Source organism: Lacerta agilis, chromosome 10 (assembly GCF_009819535.1).
Source record: "Lacerta agilis isolate rLacAgi1 chromosome 10, rLacAgi1.pri, whole genome shotgun sequence".
Classification (NCBI taxonomy): domain Eukaryota; kingdom Metazoa; phylum Chordata; class Lepidosauria; order Squamata; family Lacertidae; genus Lacerta; species Lacerta agilis.
The window spans coordinates 53,864,740-53,887,372 of NC_046321.1; the positions used below are offsets into that span (position 1 = coordinate 53,864,740).

General features: G+C 43.1%; 1 protein-coding gene across 1 annotated transcript in view; it reads left to right on the forward strand.

Moving 5' to 3' along the window:
• The window catches only part of CPED1 (cadherin like and PC-esterase domain containing 1), a 125,152-nt gene continuing 102,519 nt past the window's right edge, over positions 1 to 22,633 (forward strand). The window contains exons 1-3 of the mRNA XM_033162192.1: positions 1 to 159; positions 644 to 1,135; positions 18,990 to 19,167. Coding sequence (XP_033018083.1) covers positions 869 to 1,135; positions 18,990 to 19,167 — 445 coding nt within the window. The 5' untranslated portion in view covers positions 1 to 159; positions 644 to 868. The remainder of the gene's footprint in view (positions 160 to 643; positions 1,136 to 18,989; positions 19,168 to 22,633) is intronic.

The window sequence follows — 22,633 nt, forward strand, 5'->3', positions numbered from 1 at the left end:
GTTTTTTATTTATATGTCTGTGGTCCAACTGAGTTCAGATGGAGTGCTGTGTGTGTGTGTGTAGATGAGCTGGAGTCATGAGGCTGTGTTGCTCCGAGTGGTTTTAATCAGCAGCCTGTTAGGGGAGAATGGAAAACGTCTGACAGGGCTAAGAACCAAGTAAGTAAACATAACTTTGAACTCCGAAAGCTGGAAAGAAAGAAAGAAAGAAAGAAAGAAAGAAAGAAAGAAAGAAAGAAAGAAAGAAACTTAACTGAGGGAAATCTAGCCTTTCGGCTTGTTCAAAACCAGATGAATTCTCTTTGAGAGAAGGCATGCACATTTGCCGACAGGAAAAGGGCAATTTAAAAAGATCTGGAATGAAGGAAACGGTATTTTAAAAAGCAACAGAAGGGAGGGGGGGACCTACAAGGAAATCTGTGGTGCTTTTCAGCTGTACAAAGACACCTCATAATTTTTAACCTTTTGCTTTCACGAATGCAGTTGTTCAGCTGGAGTTTTGTGGGATAAACTTTCTTCCAAACGGTAAGATTCCTTCTGCCACAAACTATTTCAGGGTGCTTAGGTCTGCTCCTTCCCAACCCACGCGACGTAAGTACGTGTGACTTCTTTCTGTTTTCCTGCCTCCTCTCTTTTTGCACAGGTCGGGGGACTGCTTCCTGGAGGGCTGCTTGTCGTAGTCCATTTTGCTCCGGAGACCTCGAACTTCTCACCGGCTGATGCCATGGGAAAGCACAAGCCCAGAAGTGATGGAGAGCACTTGTGTTTCCCCACGGACAAGTCACGTTTCTCCCTTTATTTCACGCTGGTGAACAGTAGCCACAGTGACTCTTCCTGCAATGTGGAAACGGGACAACATTAGAAACCCATGGTGGCCATGGCTTGCCGGCAGATTCTGCCTGGCCGGAGGTGGTGTCGACTTCGCCCGTTCCTGGTGGTTCTGGTGCTGGCTGCTTGTCTTTTCTACCAGACCCTGACACCCTTAAGGACGAGGAGATACATTTCACCCGTTGGCAATGGAGTTCTATCAGAGAAAGTGGTTTCGGAGTTGGTACAGCACAGGAGGTACAAGGAGATCTCAGCAAGGCAAGCCCGTTGCTTCCTCCCTTCAAGCAATCTGCAAGTACGGAAGGAGGTAAGAGAAGCTATAAGTACAGAATGAAAAACTGGCTTAGAAACTTGAGGGACATTTCTGGCAGGCACAGCTAAAATTAACCTTCAAATAAGCAGAGATGGATCTGCTTGCTAGCTAAGGTGCATCCTTGGCCCTGTTATATTGTCTAGATGAGGGTGTTCCAAAGTGATGCCCCCCCCTGGAGTGAAACTAGGGGTGGGCAAATATGTCAGATCTGTTTTTATCTGTTTTTTCAATCTTAAATTCAGTTTTCTGCATCAGTTTGCCTCAACAGCCAAAAAAAAAGTCCTCATAAAAATTCATCAGCGTCTTAATGTGAACTTTTCCTAACGTACACTTTTGTACGCGATTTTGCAAAGCAATTTTGCCAAACACGATGTATTTTTGTATGTTATATTTGCTAGCATATCAATATGTATGCATACTGTAGTCTAGCATGCTCATTTTTGTGCTGTGGAATGGCATCGCAAAATTCAGCGACTTGCACATTTTGAAGCAGGGCTGTGATCCAGTTCGCATACTGTTTCTGAAGTGCGAATTGGGCAGCTTCGCCTTTTGATCCGAACCGAATCACATTTCTGCTCCATCCCTGCTGAAGCACAAAGAGCATGGTCAAAGGAATCGGTCCAGGAAAGGTGGGCGGGCGTACACAAAAAGGACATATAGAAAGGGGAGAGACAAAGGGTACTTCTGAGATGGATGATGACTGTGGGATGGGTTCTCCTCATGCACGCAGATTTCCCGCAGTATCTGTACAACACCCTTGGGATCAAATGCCAGCTCATGTTTCTATACGTCCCATTTAATATAGACCACTCTTTCCAGGAAAATCTGATAAGTCAAACAAAATCTGTTGTCGACCATTTCTGAATGACCCGTTTACGTTATTAAGCCCCCACACCAAAGCACCCCGAGAGAGGGAGAAACTGCAGTTGCCCAGTAGCAATTGGAGCACCCCAGTCTCGTTGGAAAATGTATGTGGTTCTGCGTCATTTGCACTAAATGCATAACAAGAAACCCAAAGTCCTGTGGAACGGCAAAGGCAACAGTAACTCCGGGCACATCCCATAGATTTGCATTTATCTGTTATTATCCTACTTTGCTTCTTCCAAGACTTACGGCTTCAAATCATTTAGAATATGTCAAAAAGAAACAGGGAGGTGAAGGATAAGATTGCGTATCGAATAGGATGAAGGAAGCAGGGAACAGTAGTGATCATAGAATGCATTGTGCTATCCTCTGGCCAGAGGAAGTGGTCTACATAATAATATCCCTGAGTATTTACCAACCATTTTTCATACATTTTAAATGTTTCCTCCATAATCATAGAACTACTATGATGGAATTTGCTGGGTACAGAGTTTCCCTTTGACTCAGTAAATATATAGTTATTCCCATTCCAGGCCCAAGTGTGTTTGCTCAGAAATTATTGCGTTGAGTAGGCCTCACTGCCTTGCAAGTTCGTATAGGATTGTTGTCTTAGACTCCAGTAAACCCTATCCCAAAACCCTGCTTATGCCTCATTGCAATCCTTTGAACAGATCTGGATGGCTAGCACAGTGCTGATTTGCTATGTACCCTCCAAACTGGCCCTCTCATTTCAGACCAAAAACAATTTGAATGTTCTGATTATCAGGACTTCCAAAATTTTGCTGCATCCTGAACTCTTTCGTTGCATATCAAGGTGTCTAAAAACTGGAAGCACACTCCCAGGACTACTGAAATTTTCTCTCTCATCTGTATGCTGACCTATAAAAATATGATGCTGTCTTCAAAGTCCAAGCCATTTGATGTTAGCATGTTAGGGAGATTGGACTATTTTTCTTGCCCGGCTCGTTGTGTTCTGAAAAACGTAACCTGACCTACAAGCATCACAGCAAAGGGTGCACATCCTCCAACCTTTCTCCAATGAAAATAGGGATGACTGTTGTTGTTGTTGTTGTTATATTTTATTTATACCCTGCCTATCTGACTGGGTTGCCCGAGCCACTCCAGGCGGCTTCCAACATACATAGAAACATAATAAAACATTAAACATTTAAAAAAACCTTCCATATATAAGGCTGCCTTCAGATGTCTTCTAAGATTGTATAGTTACTTATCTCCTTGGCTTGGAGGTCACATAACTCCATACCCTCCAACATTTCTCCAATGAACATAGGGATGTCCTAAGGAAAAGTGGGATATTCCAGGATCAAAGTGGGATGGCTTCTGTAAATCTGGGACTGTCCCTGGAAAATAGGGACACTTGGAGGGTCTGAGGGTAGGAATGAGAAGAGGGCTAAACCCAGTCCTCCCAAGTTTGTATCACCCACAATTCCTTTCTGTAGGTCCTAATGACCTGGAGTGAAGCGATGCTCCATCGGTCTGAACTAGAGATTGTAGGGACGAGTGAAGATAATAGTGAGTAGTGCTCTGTAATTATGGTTCTCTTGGTGGTGGCAACTCTGGTGGGCTTCTTCTTCTTTGGTGACCACTTGTAGCTGAATAAGATTGTCTTCCATAAACACTGTTTTAAAAGTGAGTCCATAAGTGACTGTGGAGGCCAGTTCTAGATCCACACATCCTTCCACATTGAGGACATAGGTTTCCGGGTGGGAGTTGATCATGTCCTGAGTTGATTTTGTCCAGAGTTTGAGAGTCTTCAAAGCCCATGACACCTTTGGTAAAGGCTGTTCTCCAATTGGAGCGCTCGCAGGCCAGTGTTTCTCAGTTGTTGGTGTTTATACTACATTTTTTAAAGATTTGCCCTGAGAGAGTCTTTGAACCTCTTTTGTTGACCACCAGCATTACGCCTACCGTTTTTAAGTTTGGAATACAGTAGTTGTTTTGGAAGATGATAATCAGGCACCCGCACAACATGACCAGTCCAACGAAGTTGATGTTGAAGAATCATTGCTTCGACACTTTGAAGCAGTGTCGAGTGCCTGGTGGGCTTCCTAGTACACAATTGTTGAAATATCCTGAATGTGTCTAGTTATAGGAGATGGATTCCTGTCTATTTGTCTGTTGAGAAAAAGAGAGTTCTCGTGGATTAACACATTATTTACTCATTCAATACACTGTTATTGCAAACTTCCTCAAAGGACCTTAGGGGGGCATACATGGTTTCTCCCCAGCTTTGCATCAAGAATGTGTGCTGGTTAGACTGACAAATACTGGGACTGGCCTAAAGTCTGCCAGCGAGCTTCATGGCTGGTCGAGAAATTGAACAAGGGTCTCCCAGGTCAAAGCCCAACACTATGCACAACACCACTTGAGCACTACAAGTTAGTTTTCCTCCAGAGAAATAATATAGTTTTGGCAGAATGCACGCTTGTTTACTACAGGGTGTGGTGTGCATAACTGAGGTTTTCTGCACTGCTAGTTTGCTAGTCGGGCAGCTATTTATACACACCAGCTAGTCTACACAGTTGGTGTATTTGTTCAAAAGCTCTTACATTGCATCTTGCACTTAACACAGCAGAGGAAAATTGTAATAGTGAAACTCTCTCTTCCAGTAAACTTTTAAAAGTTGATCCACCCCGTCCTCAGTGCAGTGACCTAGCCTTATGATGACATTACATGCTATTAAATACTGGATTTTACACTTTCTTTCTTTGACAAGCTCCAGTACTCCAATGATCTACGAAACAGCGTTAGGAATTTTATGGGGTTAAGACACACAAGTCAAATGAGAGGGCTTTTTTTCAAGTGACTTCCAAGGTTAATTAGCACAGTTTCTTGTCCCCAAATTGCCCTCAGGAGTGCATGTAGAGATCTGCAGTATTTCAGAGCTACGCGCAAGGCCACTTTCAGGTTCATTAAATGAATTTCTGAAAAAGCAACCATGACAGCAAAAAGACAAAGCTTCGAGGGAACGATCCAGATTTAGCAATGTACTTCCATCTTTTCCATTGGATTCAGAGGCTCTTCAATGTGGCCAGAGAATATCCTATGTTTTTCGCATCATAATATTTGTTTATAGTTCCTTTGTCTGCCAGAAACAACCACTTGTCCTTGAGTTACCCACATTCCAGCTGTGCTGAAATATTTCAACCTTAGCCATTTGTTTGATCATAGTTATGAAGTCAACAACTTCTTGTGGCTGTACGAGCTATTTTCCTGGTGACATTTGTTATAAAATGTGCCGCTGGCTCTTTAAATTAAATGTCCTCCAGACCATTTCTCTTATTACAAACAAATCTATGTCATGACTATAAATAAAACAGTCTTGTCGCCCCTAATTATTGGGCAGCTTGCATCTAGAAATTGCTCTGTAATCCAGATATAGCTTCATCTAAGGGGTGGCTGATAATTCAAATTGGTGCTTTTTTCTGGGGGTACCCAGGGGTACACATACCCCTAAACATTTTGTGAATCTAAGTTTGGCCTCATTGAGGGGCAGTATTTCAATATGAGTGGGGAAATGAGAGTACCCCTAAACATTTTTTTTTGGGGGGGGGGAGCACTGATTCAGATATCCTTTTGCTGATTTCTTAGTAGCAGGTCTGAGTGTAATTTGATGACATAGTTGTAAGCAAGTATGGCCAAATAATGCATCTAGAATGCTATTCTTTGATTGTTAGTATTCTATCACTTGTAGATTTTAAGACGCTTGACAAAAGTTTATCCCATCTAATAATTTTGAACCCTTTTAGGGCAATATTCACACCTTAGCACCGTGATGTTGAACCTGTGGCCCTGCAGACATTGTTGAACTCACAACTTCCATCATCCCTGACCACATAAATGCATAAAGTTTCCAATATGTCCCAGTAGGGCTAGGCAGTGCTTTTTTCTGTGGGTACTCAAGGTTAAATGGTACTGTCACCTCCCCCCCCCCCCAAGATAGATAGATAGATAGATAGATAGATAGATAGATAGATAGTGTGGCACTTACGTGAGTAACAACTAAAAAAGGAGAATACACTGGGACTAGGAGAGATCCCTATCTGAAATTCTGGAGAACCAATAGCTAGGTGGACTAATGATCTGACTCAGTTTATGGAAGTTTATGGAAGCGATTCCACAATACACAACATGAGAAGGAGGCAAAAGTTTGCCCTGGTGTGTATATTTAGGGACAAGGCCTGGCTTTGGTATTCATCCTCTTTCCTGTTGCTGAAATATGAACTTGAATTACAGTAGGTAGTACATTCTTTGTGGCTATCCCAGATTGACCTACACTCCTGTGGGAACTGCAATCAACCTAAAATAGGGACACAGCTGAATGGAGGACCAATTTAGAGTCAGCTAAACTGAATATTTGTAGCTGTGCAAGTTCTGAGCATTCAGGAGAATGGCCGATCTTATTGTTTTAAAAGTTGGACGAAGTCTATGCAGTTCTCACGGCAAATTTATTTATATTTGCCTTCTGGGTTTCAGTCCTCAAAGCAGATCTTGACTACAAGGCAACTAAGGAAGGAGAGAGGTTGGAAATTTAATTATTTACTGTACATTTATATGTATGTATTTATTTGTTTTATTAAATTTATATACCGCCCCTCACCAAAAGATCTCAGGGCGGTTCACAAGATAAAACGCAAGTCAATAATTAAACCAAAACAATACCCCCCCCTTCCCACAGACCCATTTAAAAGGCTGTACGATATTAATCGGTCAAAGACCCGGTTGAAGAGGAACATTTTCACCTGGCGCCTAAAATATATAAAATGAAATGACCAGGTGAAGCTCCCTGGGAGAGGATTCCACAAATGGGGAGCCAGTACAGAATAGGCCCATTCTCTTGTTGCCACCCTCCGGACCTCATGCGGTCCACCTTTCCTCCAAGGAGCTCAAGGTACATGGCTCTCCCCGCTCCATTTTATCCTCACAGCCACCTTGAGAAGTAGTTTAGGTTGATAGGTAGTGACTGGTCCAAAGTCACCTTCATAACTGAAGTAGAGATTTGTATTAGGGTCTCCCAGCTCGTTGTCTGACACTCCAAGCATTTGTGAGTTTTTAAAAAAATCATTTTTATTTGATTTTACAAATATAAGTTTTTAACAATACCAAATACATATCCGTATACAGATATTTCTCTGAATCTTGAGTCTCCCCCCCCCATGGGTCCTATTGTCAACATTTTCAACTGTGTATTATTTCATAATCTATATTTTGCATCCATCCATACTATCCATAGTATTTGTTACGTTACAAGTGAAATTAAAATCTTGCTAATGTTTTCATCTGCTTACAGCGGTCTCCTAAATAATTTATAATTTTTTCCCATTCTTTTAAAGAGTTTTTGTCCTCTTGGTTTCTGAGCTTTCCAGACAGCTTTGCCATTTTGGCATAATCCATCAGCTTGGTTTGCCATTCCTCTCTGGTAGGGACTCTTTCTTCTTTCCATCTCTGGGGTAGTAGCATCCGTGCGGCTGTTATCGCATACATATAAAGAATTTTCTGCTCCTTTGGAATGTCGGCACCTATAATTCCTAATAAAAACGCTTCTGGTTTTTTTAAACAAAAGTTTTTTTTTTAAAAAAATCCCATTTCATTATATATCATCTCCCAGAAAGCTTTACATGACCACCACATACGAGAAAAAGTACCTTCTTTCTCTTTACATTTCCAGCAGGTATTTGTATTTATTCTATACATTTTTGCTAACTCACTAGGAGTCAAATACCACCGGTACATCATTTTCATAAAATTTTCTTTCAGAGTACAACATGCCGTAAGGTGTGTTTCCCATAACTTTCCGTCCAAGCATTAAACCCAATACCACTCAATTTATAATCTGCATGAAACAATTCATACATGAACAATGGTCCACATCTTCCTTTTGGAATCCCGTATTTTTCACTCCATAAGACACACTTTTTTCTCCTAAAAAGTAAGGGGAAATTTCTGTGCGTCGTATGGAGCGAATGGTGGTCCCTGGAGCCGAATTGTCCAGGGGCCAAAAGAGGATCATGCTTTTTATTTTACAAAGAGAAAAGGGGGTGTTGAAAGGACCCCGCTGATCAGCTGATCAGCAAGAGATCGGGGGAGAGATAAGAGTCCCAGCTCCCTTTCAGCCCCGCCCTCCATTGTTGAATGTGCTGCAGAGGGAGGTTGTTTGTTTCCCCAGCGACATGTGCCTGGCTGATTAGATTATCTGTCTGGAAACTGTAAAAAAGGCTCCCTTTCCTTTAGAAGCTGCAGAAATGTGAGTTGAACCCCATAAAAACAGAGCTTTTCCTCTTTGCTTTTCCCCCTTTGCAAAAGGAGCTTTGCTTTTCCCCCTTTGCAAAAAAACTGCAAAACTTTTATCTGATCCTCAAAAAACAGGGTTTTTCCCTTTGCAAAAAAGCTGCAAAACTTTTAGCTGATCCTCAGAAAAACAGGGCTTTTCCCTTTGCAAAAACGCTGCAAAACTTTTAGCTGATCCTCAAAAAAACAGGGCTTTTAGAAGAGGAAAACAAGAAAAATATTTTTATTTCTTGTTTCCTCCTCTAAAAACGAGGTGCGCCCTATGGTCCGGTGCGGGGATTCTTTGCTGGAGCTTCCCGCGTGTAAGTTTAGGCCACCTACACGCGGGATTCCAGTTGCTGGAGATCTGCGGCCAGCACCTCACATGCGTAAAAAGCATGGGCGCCGGCCGAGCCTGCGGACAAAGTGGCCGATAATTCTGGAGCATAAACTCGCACCGTTACGCTGTCCGCCAGGCTAAATCTGAAGGTGCGTGAGTGGTTCGGATGAAAATGCCTTGTGAAAATATCTACAAACGCTTGCGACATCCTGAGTTACTCTAAAGTTACATACCCAAGCTTAAAGGCTAAATAGACCCCGAAAATTTTTAAATGAAGATGAAATAAAGACAGACAACGTTACTTCTTTGAATGGCTTTGGCTGACCCGCATAGGCTTTTACACTTCACTATTCCTAGCCCTATTCTAAGCTTTTCCTAAGCTAACAGACCCTGCACCGCCAAATCTTCCGCAATGCTAAGGCTAACTAAATCTGTACCGCCAAATCTTCCGCGATCTAAGCCTATGCTAAAACTAAAGCTATCTAAACCTTTACCGCCAAATCTTCCGCAAACTAAGTCCTAACTACCTCCTGCACGTGCTTCCAACCCATCCAACCCATCCAACCCGCTCCCCAAAAACCCCGCTCACTAAGCGACTGATAAATCCTAACTATCTCCCCAAGACGGGGAGCCGCAGCCTTTTATTGACAACCAAGTGCAACGTCATGATCGATATATTTACCAATAGGAACGCTGTTGCTGCCCCCAAAAAAGGCGGGAAGCAGAATAAACGACCATTGACAACTTCAAAACCTCTGGAACTAACTTTTTAGGCGGAGGGATCTCAGTGGCAAGATGCCTACTGAGCTCTGCTTTTGCTTTCACTTTTACGTGGAAGAACACATAAAATAGTACATAAATAACATTGAATTAAACAAATAACCGCGGGTTCAAAGGAACCCACGAAGTGTATTCCCACAGTCTGGTGCGCCCTATGGAGCGAAAAATACGGTATATATGTCAAAATATTAAGCAAAAGGAGTTTGTGTTTAGGACTATCTTTCCACCCAACACGCAAAGTTCTGTCGACTAACCACATGAGCCGTTCAGCCCACTCTTGTGTGCTACGATGCCAACAGTCAAAGCATCTCTCCTTGATTTAGGGGCCTGCCCTATATTTAGATAGCAAACAATGAGAAGCAGAGTAGCATTCCAGCCATCGCAGTTCAAATCCTCCTCCTTCCTGAACAAAAAATACTAGTGATATAAAAAGCCAACAAATGTTTAAATAGCCTCCAGAGAAGGAAAAATGAAAGAAAGAGGAAATGAGTTTCTTTCTAGCAATGTAGGAAGCACCCAAGCATTCTAGGGTTGCCTTATTTCAAAAAGTAAAAACCAGGACACCCCGAAAGTTGTTGAGCTGTTTTTTAGGAAGACCTCAAAATTGTTGAACTTTTTTTTTTAAAGGAAAACCCAGAAGTTGCTGAGCTTTTCTTTTCTTTTTTAAGGCATCAAAAATGTGATTTTGCAATTGACTTGCCTAAGATCCAGGGCAAAGCGCCACCTTTGAGAAATCCTCCCTGGGTGTCAATTCTGCCTTTGAAATCCCGGTAATGTCCCAGACATATTGCAGCCCTAAATAAACCATATCCCAATAAAACATGCTGGAGGGGTGTGGACAACTGGTGGAGCTCCATATGATAATACAAAGAAGCTTGTTTCAGAAATGTACATTGGGGGCGTTGTTGGCAGCTGATTTATAGCACAATAAACAATGAAGTTGACCCGGGCGCTACTTGAGTGGAACTCTTTCCATTGGGCCAAGTGGCTTTTTAGCCAACTTCCATCCATCTCTTGGCACCCCTGAAAACAAGATGCCAAGATTTCACTATAGCTCCATGGTATTCCTAGTGGTCCCAATAAATTTAACTTGCTTTCCAGAAATTCGCTTGCCGTTGACAAATGCCTGGGTGGTTCGCAGTGGGCACGGCTGGCTTATACCATTGTCCAGCAACACCTTCGCTGGAGTGTGGTCACGAATGTGCTTTATTTTAGTCAATACAAAATGTGGGTAGATGCTCATGTGCTGGTCCCGAGGGTAATGCAAGAGGAGAGATCCAAGTCCTGTCCAAGGAGTCAATGAGGGGTCAGCCTGATGAAGTCAAGGCAGGGTGCAGAGCAGGAATCCAGGCAGGGTCAGAAACAGCAACACAGGCAGGATCTGGCAAGCAGCAATGTTGGGATCTGACCGCTTTTTTATCTCTGATGAGGTAATGGCCGGTCCCGATCCCCTAATGACTCACTGCCCTGCCTCGCCTGAAGGCGAGCACTCCTCCTGCGAGTGCTCAGGTCAATCCTCCTCCTCTCAGCCCAGGGTCTCTGCAGCTTGGGAGACGTCGGTGGGTTACTAGACCCAGGGGCCGCCTCAGCCTCTGATGGCCCAGCTGACGGCAATGAAGTATCCTTAGCACCTGGAGCCAGGACTGGCTCAGGCCCCTGACTCGGCCCAGCTGGTGCTTATGGCAGGGGAACCTGAGCAGACTGAGGCTCTTTGGGATCAGGCCCCAGACTAGGTTCAGCTGATGCCTGTGACAGAGGATCCGACGTGGACTGAGCCTCCTCCGGTTCTGAGTCTGAGCCCGAGACCCACACCATCACAGCTCAGTGTTAACACACTACTTCATATAATCTGTGGTCGAAACTATGTGGCAAACATCTTCTGTTGATTTCTGGGTAAGTGTGATTCAAACCTACCAACACAGATACAGTGGTACCTCACAAGATGAATGCCTCGCGCAACAAAAAACTCGCTAGACGTAAAGGTTTTGCAATTTTTTAGGTGACTCGCGAAACAAATTTTTCTATGGTCGTGCTTCGCAAGACGAAAATTTCAATGCATTCCTATGGGAATTAAATTTCAATGCATTCCTATGGGAATTAAATTTCAATGCATTCCTATGGGAAACCGTGCTTCGCAAGATGAAATTTTTGCAATACGAAACGACTCGTGGAACAAATTAATTTCGTCTTGCGAGGCACCACTGTATCCAGGAGAGAGATAGATTATAGATAAATAGATAGATTAGATTAGATTAAACGACTCAGGACCGCAATACCTCAAGGATCGCCTCTTTCCATATGAACCTACCCGGACCCTGAGATCATCTTCTGCGGCCCTTCTTCATGTACCTCCTCCCCAAGAGGTCCGGGGGGTGGCAAGATGAGAACGGGCCTTCTCTGCAGTGGCTCCCCATCTGTGGAATGCTCTCCCTAGGATAGTTCGCCTGGTGCCTTCATTATACACCTTTAGGCAGCAGGCAAAAATGTTTCTTTTTAACCAGGCCTTTGGTTGATTTGATTGACATCCTGTGCCCTTTTAAAATGTGTTTTTTGTGTGGAGGTATTTGAGTTGGTTTTATATTTTGATTTTGTTCTGTAAACTGCCCTGAGACCTCCAATAAATTCTAATAATAATAATAATAATAATAATAATAATAATATATCCAGTAGGGAAAGCACTTTGTCTTTTCATCTTATTTTTTAATGCAAGGCCTTTTGCTGGCCTCGGGTGCTCTCTTTAGCTTGCAGAACTTTGAAGCAATTTCTGTTTAAATACGAAATTGCCCGAGGAACTGGTTCATAGAGTACATAATTGCTGTCCCATTGGCCAAAAAGATAACTTTTTTAAATATTTTTTTTTTTAGAGCTAAAATTCTGAAAGCTAGAAGGGGATGAACACAGCTCATTCTTTAGAACTCTCTTGGCATAAAATGTAATTTTAGTAATCCTGCCTCATCTATGTCTGATTTTGATTAGAAACACAATCCACAAAGGGGGGGAGGGGGAATCCACACTGGGGCAGGAACCCCATGACACTGGCCTCGTCTACTTGGATTCATTCAACCCACCCACATTCAAAATAAGAAAGGGGGTTACATAACCTGGCTGCTTAGGAAGGGTCATTGACTTAACTGCATCACATTGCATCTGTGCTCTTTGGTTTGCATCACACTTCCCGATTTGCAATCCTTCTTGCAGGACCATTGCAGAAGCCGAGTGGGAAAGACTTACGGTTCTTGCAGCTGATAAGTAATCCTGCATGTGGGGATAACCAGCATCTGGGACGACCAGTAATCCCGGAGTTCCTGCTCCCACTGGCCGTGAAAGGGTCCTCTGGTTATCAACCTGAAGGTCGTGAGATGATTGTTGTGAGTTCTGAAGGTTCCTGAAGGTTTGTTTGGAGTCACAAGGGCTCCTCTGGAGTTACGTTGCAAAGGCTTCTGAAGGTTTCCAGATAGGAAAGAACAGGCAGAGCAAGAAGTAAATGAGAAGGTGCGGCCGAAAGTTCAGCCACTAGTAGTGAGCTCTCCCAACTGCCCCTGAACAGTGGCAGGGGCCATTTATTTAGGAATTAAACAACGTCATTAAACAGGCTTAACCAATCGTAACTTCTAAAAACAAGCCCTTCCGGGTGTGAAAGCAAAGCAGAAACTGTTAACAGAAGCTTTTTTGCCGTACTTGCAGAGGCGCGGAGGGATCCCGGCTCTAACTCCCGCCGGATCCTTTTTTCTCCCCCACGCGTGGCAGCACAAGATCGGGGAGATAACAGTCGTAGCGTATTCCCACACCTGCACTTTTGCAGCGGGGAGCAGAGAAGCAGTAAGACTGCATTTCACTGTGGTTCGGTTGGATGTGAGGGAAAGCCAGCGGTCACTACAACACAATGCGGGGGTGCCGCTGTGGTCTAAACCACTGAGCCTCTTGGGCTTGCCAATCAGAAGGTCGGCGGTTCATATCTGCACAACAGGTTGAGCTCCCATTGCTCTGTCCCAGCTCCTGCCAACCTAGCAGTTCGAAAGCACGCCAGTGCAAGTAGATAAATCGGTACCACTGTGGTGAGAAGGTAAACGCCGTTTCTGTGCGCTCTGGCTTCTGTCACGGTGTCCCGTTGTGCTAGAAGAGCTTTGGTTATGGTAGTCACATGACCCGGAAAGCTGCCTGTGGACAAATGCCGGCTCCCTCGGCCTGAAAGTGAGATGAGCGCCACAACCCCATAGTCACCTTTGACTGGACTTAACCGTCCAGGGGTCCTATAACACGAGGTGAGAAAACACAGAAACATGGCAGCTATGTCCTTGGGAGACATATTCTTGAGGTGGCCACAAACCTTATGGCTCCCGAGCGTTGCTTCTATTTAAGCAGACATTTTGTGTCAGAGATAACAACTGCAGCTGTTTTACTTTCTCATAGATGCACCTATATGTCTGCTTCTGTTTGATCATTACTAGATTCTATAACTCTGCACGTGCAGCTAATCTGATGGTTATTTCCTTGACATTTATAACTAGATAAATACACCCCCGTCAGCACATCACATAAGCTTATCTGTTTCAAAATTGTTATTGAGAGCAGCAAAGGTTTAGTCCATTCCTGTATGCTAAACTTCTCGTTGCTAATGGCATAATTAGAGAAAACATGGGATCCTGGATTTCAAAGGGAAAGGGAAGTTTCCACTAAAGAAGCCAAATTCTTCATTGTCCAGTTAGAACATATTTATTCTCTTAGTGATACATGTGTGTTTTTGCAGTAGGAAACATTAATGTCTAGAAGTAGACCCTGTTTTACAATTTGCGGTCTGTTAAACAAGTGGCCAAGGAAAGATTTCAAAGCACCTGCATTTAAATCAAGAGTTTATGAAGAAAGTGTTTGAGTCAACTCCTTCCAGAATCAGAACAATCCAGTACAAAAGTTTTCTGTCTAGACACTTTGGAAATGAGAGGCTAGATGATCTATTATCCTGTTTTCCAAAACTGACTTGTGCAATATTTTTAGGAACTATTTTTAACCGTTATCGCTGCCTGTGGAGGAAAATTAATGCTTGGTTTGGCTGTGTTCCAGTCAGGCCATTTTATTTCTAAGTATATATTCTGTCAAAGTGTTATTTGCTAATTAAAAGCAGAAAAATGAAAAGGCTGTCGTTTTTACTGGACCTTTAGTGGTGGTAGGCTTGACCTAAACATTTAGAATTCTTGAGTTTTACACACACACACACACACACACACACACGTAATTTTGCTTTCTTCCTTTAGAGAAAAGTTGTAAAACATTTATGTCATCCTTATGGAAGAATATTTATATTACATGTTCATTTAACCAGAAATTGGTGTTGTTGGACTAAAATTCCCATCAGCCCCTGCCAGCGTACGCGGGTGGCGCTGTGATCTAAACCACTGAGCCTCTTGGGCTTGCCAATCAGAAGGTCAGCGGTTTGAATCCCCTCAACGGAGTGAGCTCCCGTTGCTCTGTCCCAGCTCCTGCCAACCTAGCAGTTCGAAAGCACGCCAGTGCAAGTAGATAAACAGGTACCGCTGTGGCGGGAAGTTAAATGGCGTTTCCGTGCGCTCTGGCTTCTGTCACAGTCCTCCGTTGTTCCAGTAGCGGTTTAGTCATGCTGGTCACATAACCCAGAAAGTTGTCTGTGGACAAATGCTGATTCCTTCAACCTGAAAGCAAGATGAGCGCCGCAACCCCATAGTCACCATTGATTGGGCTTAACCGTCCAGGGGTCATTTACCTTTTTCACCTTACCTGTGAGAGGGGTCTCAGTGGAAGCCCCTATCTAGAAGCCAGAGCTTCTCTCTATGGAGGGCCACCTTAGTAGATCTGCATCTTGAGTGGCCCTCCACCCCAGGCATGATCCTTCTTAAATGCAAGCCCTCCATCCGGACGCTGATAATGGATAAATGCCCAATGCCTGAGCCAAAGTCTACCTACATCTGTAATCAATAAAAGTTGTGGCCAATTTTAAATCTCTAAACGTTGCCCTGCCTGTTTTGTTTGCATTTGTTGTTGCCTTGGTTTTGTCCTCCGGGAAGGGAGCACTGAGGGCAGGTCTGCAATTGTCTCTTTGTGAGGTTGCTTCCACCAGAAGGCCTCAATAAACAGGGACAGGACTAGGGTTGCCATATGTCTGGAATTTACCAGACATATCCAGAATAAAGCAGTGTCTGGCTGAAATCAGCAAAAAGAAAAATTGCTAGGAAAAATCCAGCCCATGTTGATAGTGAATTATTGTATTTTAATATTTTGTTGGAAGCTGCTCAGATGGGCGGGGTATAAACAAATTATTATTATTATTATTATTATTATTATTATTATTATTATTATTATTAGTGCCATTTTTGCCCATCATAAAAATAGCTCCAAAATGGCACTTTAAACCTTTTTTTGCAAAAAAAAAGCTCAACAACTTTTCTGTCCAGATTTTTGTCGTTTGAAATATGGCAACTCTAGACAGTATGCAATAGACTCTTGAGGAGGAGGTCCAAGCGGGAGGGATGAAGAACTGCCCAAAGTGTTGGAAAATGATTACCTGCAAGCAAAAGAGTCATGGCAGAAGAGTGTGACACATTTTTTTAATTTTTATTCTCATGTAAAGGATCATGAGGAGGAGATGACCGTCTGAACCAGGATGCACGCAGAGATGGTTAGCAGGCATTTCCTCAATGGCAAAAATTGTGTTTCTGGAATCAAGGATTTGGAGAGTTTGGGGGTTCAGTTTATGCACTGTTTGGCTGGATGATGTAACTGCAATCACAGTTAAGACTAATCAACAGACTGTGTGTGTGAGTGTGTGTGTGTGAGTGTGTGTGTACACACGCTAATATATAAACTGTCAAATTCTAGTACAGATGAAAAGGTTTTGTAAAAGTTGTGTAAGTTAGCTAGATTTTGGCAAGTTTCCAGGAGAAAGGAATCCCACAGCAATGGGTTAGGCACTAAAATTGTCTCACTGTGTTCCTTTGGTGACTGTCCTTACCTGGCACACAGATGGTAAACTCAAGCAGACATTCTCCCTTGAACTTCCAGATTCCACTGGGGCCTAGCGTAGATGAGAACATGACTCATAGGTATGTTAGACTCTACTGGCGTAGGACTTTATGTATTAAAAAAAACACCTGGGTGACTGCCAAATTCTGCTTAAAGTGGAATCTGGCTTAACATTTACTTTCTATTACAGTGAAATGGCATTGTAAAACAGCTCACTTACTGAAAGCTGTCGTTTCCCATCAAATCCACTGCAGACTCATTTATATTTATCAAGGAAAATACTGCACGCTTCGCACCTTATGACAATTGGTATTCTGCTTTCTTACAATAGCTTCATCGGTCTCTTTATCCTCACTGTATTCCAGTCCTTCTGTGCCAAACCGCCTTCCATAATGAAGCCCACTGTGGCATTTCATTGTCCCGTGTGCATACATACATACACACATTCATACAACTTTGCATTTACTCATACAACACATGATCATATGTCTCTGTCCATCAGGATCTCAGGGTGAAGCTACATGAGACATAAGGGATGCACAAAGTATTAAACTTTTGCAAATAGTGAGGTTGTGCAGGACATAACCCAGTCTGGACCTTGGCACAGGGAAGAACAACTTGTTGCCTTGCACCATTCCTCCATAGGTTTTCCCACCCATTACTGTTTGCACTTTTTAAAAAAAGCACACATGAACTCTGTCCAATATAAATCGGGACCCTTTGCAGCTGCTCTCTGCAAAAGTTTCAAGAGATTGGTGATGCATTCAGCTGTAATCTTTGTACTTTGGCTATCAGCTGTAGTCTTCAAGTCTACAGCAATAGAGGGGAGCCCCTGCTCTAAAGACTACATAACCCAAGGTGCAGTGTAATTGTGTGAAATATCATCTGCGTAATTGTCTGATGCCTTCAGTTGAATTCAAACCAGAAGTTGAATTTTCCATGAAATGCCACTGCTTGCAAACAAATCTTAATACCACCCCCCACCCTCCTCTCACTTCATGACAGAATTTCTCCAGTTGGTTTTGCATAATCCCAGTAAAAAACACTCTTTGAATTATATTCAGAAGAGAATAGGGAGCCAGACATATGAAACAACAAAGGAGGCTTTAGTAGCCCTTGAGGCTAACTGAGAATAGGAATATAATGGGGAAGGAAATATCAGAAGAAGATAGCAGAAAGGGGTAAAAAGAGATGAAGGGGTGTTTTGAGGTAAAATTGTACTTCAAATCACAGAATCTTAAGGTTGGAAGGAACCCAATGGCCATCTAGTCCAACCCCCTGCAATGCAGGAATACTTAATCTCTCACTGTTGAATAAATAGGTTATAAATACAACCTCAGCTGGCCAAGGATGAATTACAAGAGTGTGTAACACAACACCGTTGAAATCATAACTTCCTCTTTACTCCTGGTTACTTTTGCTTATGAGCACAATGCATTTGCTGCCTGGAATATTTCGAAACTTGTTGCCTGACACGTTTATTCAACATATTTCATAAAATGTGAATGGAATAGTGCAACTAGCATCAACTGTACCGATTGTAGTCAGGGAAAGAGGTGTACTCTATATTAAAAACAGAGACGTGTTAGTCGTTCATCAAAGAGCTTAACACAGTTATGTGTTTGCCCCCCGTGAAGAGCTTTATACTTGAGCCAAGTGTAATATAAAACTACTTCCTGTGACTGGGAAAATGTGGCTCTAAGCGTCACCTCAGCAACTGGAAGCATTTTGACTGACACTCATGTATAGGGAAACATATAGCCAACACCCAGAGTGATATCCCACTTTATCACTACCCGAAGGAGTCTCAAAGCTGCAAACATTCTCCTTTCTCTTGCTCCCGCACAACAAACATTCTGTGAGGTGCGTGGGGCTGAGAGACTTCACAGAAGTGTGACTAGCCCAAGGTCACCCAGCAGCTGCATGTGGAGGAGCGGGGAAGCGAACCCGGTTCACCAGATTACAAGTCTACCAGAAGTGTGCATGCACACGAAAGCTCATACCAAGAACATACTTAGTTGGTCTCTAAGGTGCTACTGGAAGGAATTTTTTATTTTATTTTGTTTTGACTATGGCAGACCAACACGGCTACCTACCTGTAACTGGAACTCTTAACCACGACACCACATTGGCGTGAGAAGAACAATTCATGTATAAAGGGGCCAGCATATAAAAAATGAAACTCTTCATGAACCATCTCCTAATTTTGTGTTTTCCTGGGAACTGCAAGGAGAACCTGCATTCTGTGTCCCTTGTTGCACTTCCAAACTATTTAGTCAAGGTGGATTCAGACAACCAGCTAACAACTCCTATGGGAATTATCTTACTAGGTGGGATTTTTCTTTCCACTGAGGGATACTACTCCTAGGAAGTAAAAATGACTGTCCCCTAGTGAGTCAGAATGTAACTAGATATTCAAATGTCACGCGACTACATTACTATTGTAATTATTGCATAAATAATATGGTTGTCTGAAACTGCTCCCAGGAAAAACATAAACTATTTTGCATGTGATAGCATTTCATGGTGCTGTGTGTTGCCTTATATAGCTTACGAATACCCCTTTTTTCTTGTTTCTTGTTTTAGATGGAGGACTCCATTTTTAAATTCTTTGGAAGTCAGACAAGGGCAGTAATACTGTACATCCCGTCTTCCGGCAGTGAACAAGACCTCCTGTTATATCGGCACATCCTTGCACAGCACCGTTATAGAGTTACAGTCCTTGAAGACAGGAAACTGAGCGGACATGAAATCCCCAATCCAGGTGAGAAGACTTGACGGAGCCGTAGTATTTTCCCAACTGTAACACGATCAGATCATGAGGGAGAGGAGAGTTTAATGACCATATATTCCACAGTTTATTATTCAGAGGGTTTCCAAGTTGAAACAGATCGTGGTCTAGGGTTACTGCATACTATTTTTATTTTATTTGCAATTTTCTTTCATCTCAGTCACAGTGCAAAAGGCAAAAGGCAGCTTGAAATTTGCATAAGTGCATGCATTACTATTTAATCCCGCGCCATCGCGCTCCCACTACTGATGTTTGAAGCCAGGCACACATAACGTTAGCCGCAATCCATATTTATCATGGGAAACAGTTCTGTTTTACTAGTTTACATTCAAACCAGCTTCCATCTGATTTGAAAACACAAGTCACGGTTAAGCTGAGGTGTGTACCTTAGAGACAGCTACTGCACATGTGCAGATGACAGCTTTGCTGAGTCAGAATTCAGAGGTGGGGTCAGGTGGGGTTGCAGGCACAGAGAAACAAACTTGGTGAAGACATCCCTGTCCCCTCCCTGGTGTGTACAGCATTGTAAAAATGTGATTTGAAACACAGTGGGAGCGTGGGGCGGGAATGACGTTGCTGCATTTTAAGTTGCTAATATGTACATAAGCCTTAGGTTAGGTTCCATACATTTGAAGCTCATCCAACAAATGACTCTCCACCCCACCTGCCCAAATCGTGAGAACTGTTATTCCACCTTAAAGATAAAGGTAAAGGGACCCCTGATCATTAGGTCCAGTCGTGGATGATGCTGGGGTTGTGGCGCTCAGCTCGCTTTATTGGCCGAAGGAGCCAGCATTTGTCCGCAGACAGCTTCTGGGTCATGTGGCCAGCATGACTAAGCCGCTTCTGGCGAACCAGAGCAGCGCACGGAAACGCCGTTTACCTTCCCGCCGGAGCGGTACCTATTTATCTACTTGCACTTTGTGCTTTCGAACTGCTAGGTTGGCAGGAGCAGGGACCAAGCAACAGGAGGGAGCTCACCCCGTTGCGGGGATTCGAACCGCCAACCTTTCGAACGGCAAGCCCTAGACTCAGTGGTTTAACCCACAGTGCCACCAGCGTCATAATTCCCACCACCCTTAAAACAAAACTGCAGTTCTCAGGATTCTCTGAGAGAACTAATGTAGGGCTGTCACAAATCTGGATTTTCCTGGAGGTATCTGGGATTTTTCCGTCAGAAATATCATCTTGACGGAATTTCCTGAAATTACGAAAAAAAGTCCAGGAAAACTCGGAAATATGGCAACTCATGTCGGAAGTGTTGATTTTTTTTGGCGAATTTCCTTAAAAAAAGCTAGGAAACTTCATTATTATTATCATTATTATTACTTTGATTTTGCAAAGAAAGCTCAACAACTTTTGGCGAATTTCCTTTTAAAAAGCTAGGAAGCTTTATTATTATTATTATTATTATTATTATTATTACTTTGATTTTGCAAAGAAAGCTCAACAACTTTGTGTCTGGGTTTCCACTTTTTGAAATATGGCAACCCTAACTAATGTGCTTTAAATGTGCATTTAGTCTGGCATCTAAAGGGCTTGAAGGAAGGAGCCAATCTGATCTCCTGGGACAGGAAATTTCAAAGTCTTGGCACCACAACACAAAAGGCCCTGCCAGTGTGTTCCCATCAACCATACCTCTAACAGTGGCAGGACACAGAGTACAACATGCACACATTGATCTGAGTGGATGGGAAGGATTACATAAATGTGTGAATGATGTTCAGTCTGGAAGCAAGTGTCAGGCTGTCTGCTTCTCAGCTGTGAGGGTTGTGCGATTTATGGACAACTCTTGCAAAGCACAGAATACCCTTTTCCTTAAAGGTTTGTAAACAAATACACTCTGAAGCACTGCGTGGTTCACCAGTACAGGTGATGTTTATTCATGTTCTGAGATCAGCAGTAATAATTCCTTACATCCCCCCACCCCCCGCAGCCATAAAAAGGGATTTAAAGGCTTTCTTTCAACGTCCAGATGTACCTGCAGCCTTTCCCATATGGGAATTGTATGGAAAACATCAAACAGGCGACATTTTTTAATTTGGGGGGGTCTGTTCCATGAGTTGGAAGGGTTTGTATCTTGTTTATGTTCCCAGATTTACGAATAAGCTTTTTGAATAAATTTGAGAAATGAAGTAACTTGCTTACATACCAAAGCGATGATCTTCTCTATAACAGATGGAAAACCGTTCCTTTTTTCTTGCTAGCAAATAACATTTCCGTGTGTTTTTGCAGGCACAGCGCTGGACGCACTCGTTTTCTGAAAGCATATGCTTTATGTTGTGTCATAACATTTTCCTAGCAGAATGGTTCTGATGTATAAAAACGGGCTCCTATTTAAAAGAGCCAGGCTTTACATACTGAAACAGATGAAATGAAAAAGATAGGATAAGGAGATACAAGAATCACTTCTCCTTGTCCAGGGGCATAGCAAGGTAAATTGGTACCCGGGGGGGGGGGAAATTTTGTCAACCCCCCCCCCCGGCATGGGAAGGTCAGGTGGTACCCGGTGCAGAAAATTCCCTGTCAACCCCCCCATTGACCCCCCCCCCCCCGCAAAAATGGTTTTACATTATTTCATATTTTCTTACAAAGGAATAATAACAAGTAATAATAATAAAAACTTTTATTTATATCCCACCCTCCCCGGCCAAAGTCGGCCTCAGGGTGGCTAACATCAGATACATAACATTAGTATAAAATCAAACAATAATTAAATTACCTCCTAAAAACATCTCACAATCAAATTGAAGTCTAATTAGATGGCTTTCCACAGAGTTAGGGTTGGGAACAGTAAGTGTTCTCTGAACTGAAATTCCAGCCTTCATGACATAGGAAAACAGCCAACTGAACAGCTATTTTGGTGGAGGAGGGTCAAGATATTAACCGATATGCATGAAATTACATATATAGCTATATAATCCCTAGTATAGTAAGACAAGACCTTCGGAGCAGGCATTTAAAAAAATAAATAAATAAAAAATTAAAAAAATTAAAAACAATTCCCCCCCCCAAAAAAATGTTCCTTGATAATTTGTCACCCCCTCCATTATGGAACACGGGGCAGACCGCCCCCCTCGCCCCCCTTGCTACGCCCCTGTCCTTGTCTAATGTAATTCTTCCTCCTTACTTTCAGGTTTCCAAATTCTGTCTCATTTATCTATATCCTAGAGTTAAGAGGGGAGCGACTTTTGCGTGGTCGCACGCAGCCCCCTTGGACGCGAGAGCGGCTCCTGCCAGTTCGGGCTGGCGCCACCTTCCCCGGGCTGGATACCTGTGGTCCCCGCCTACCTCAGCCAGTGTCCAATCCTGCCTGGGGGAGGTGTTGCCAGGGGGATTGGCCAGGTAAGGGGAAGGACCATCCAGCCCACACAATAGAAGGCGTAGCTTACCTGGGGAAACGGCAGTCAGGCTCCAGAGCTTCTCCCATCCTCCACTC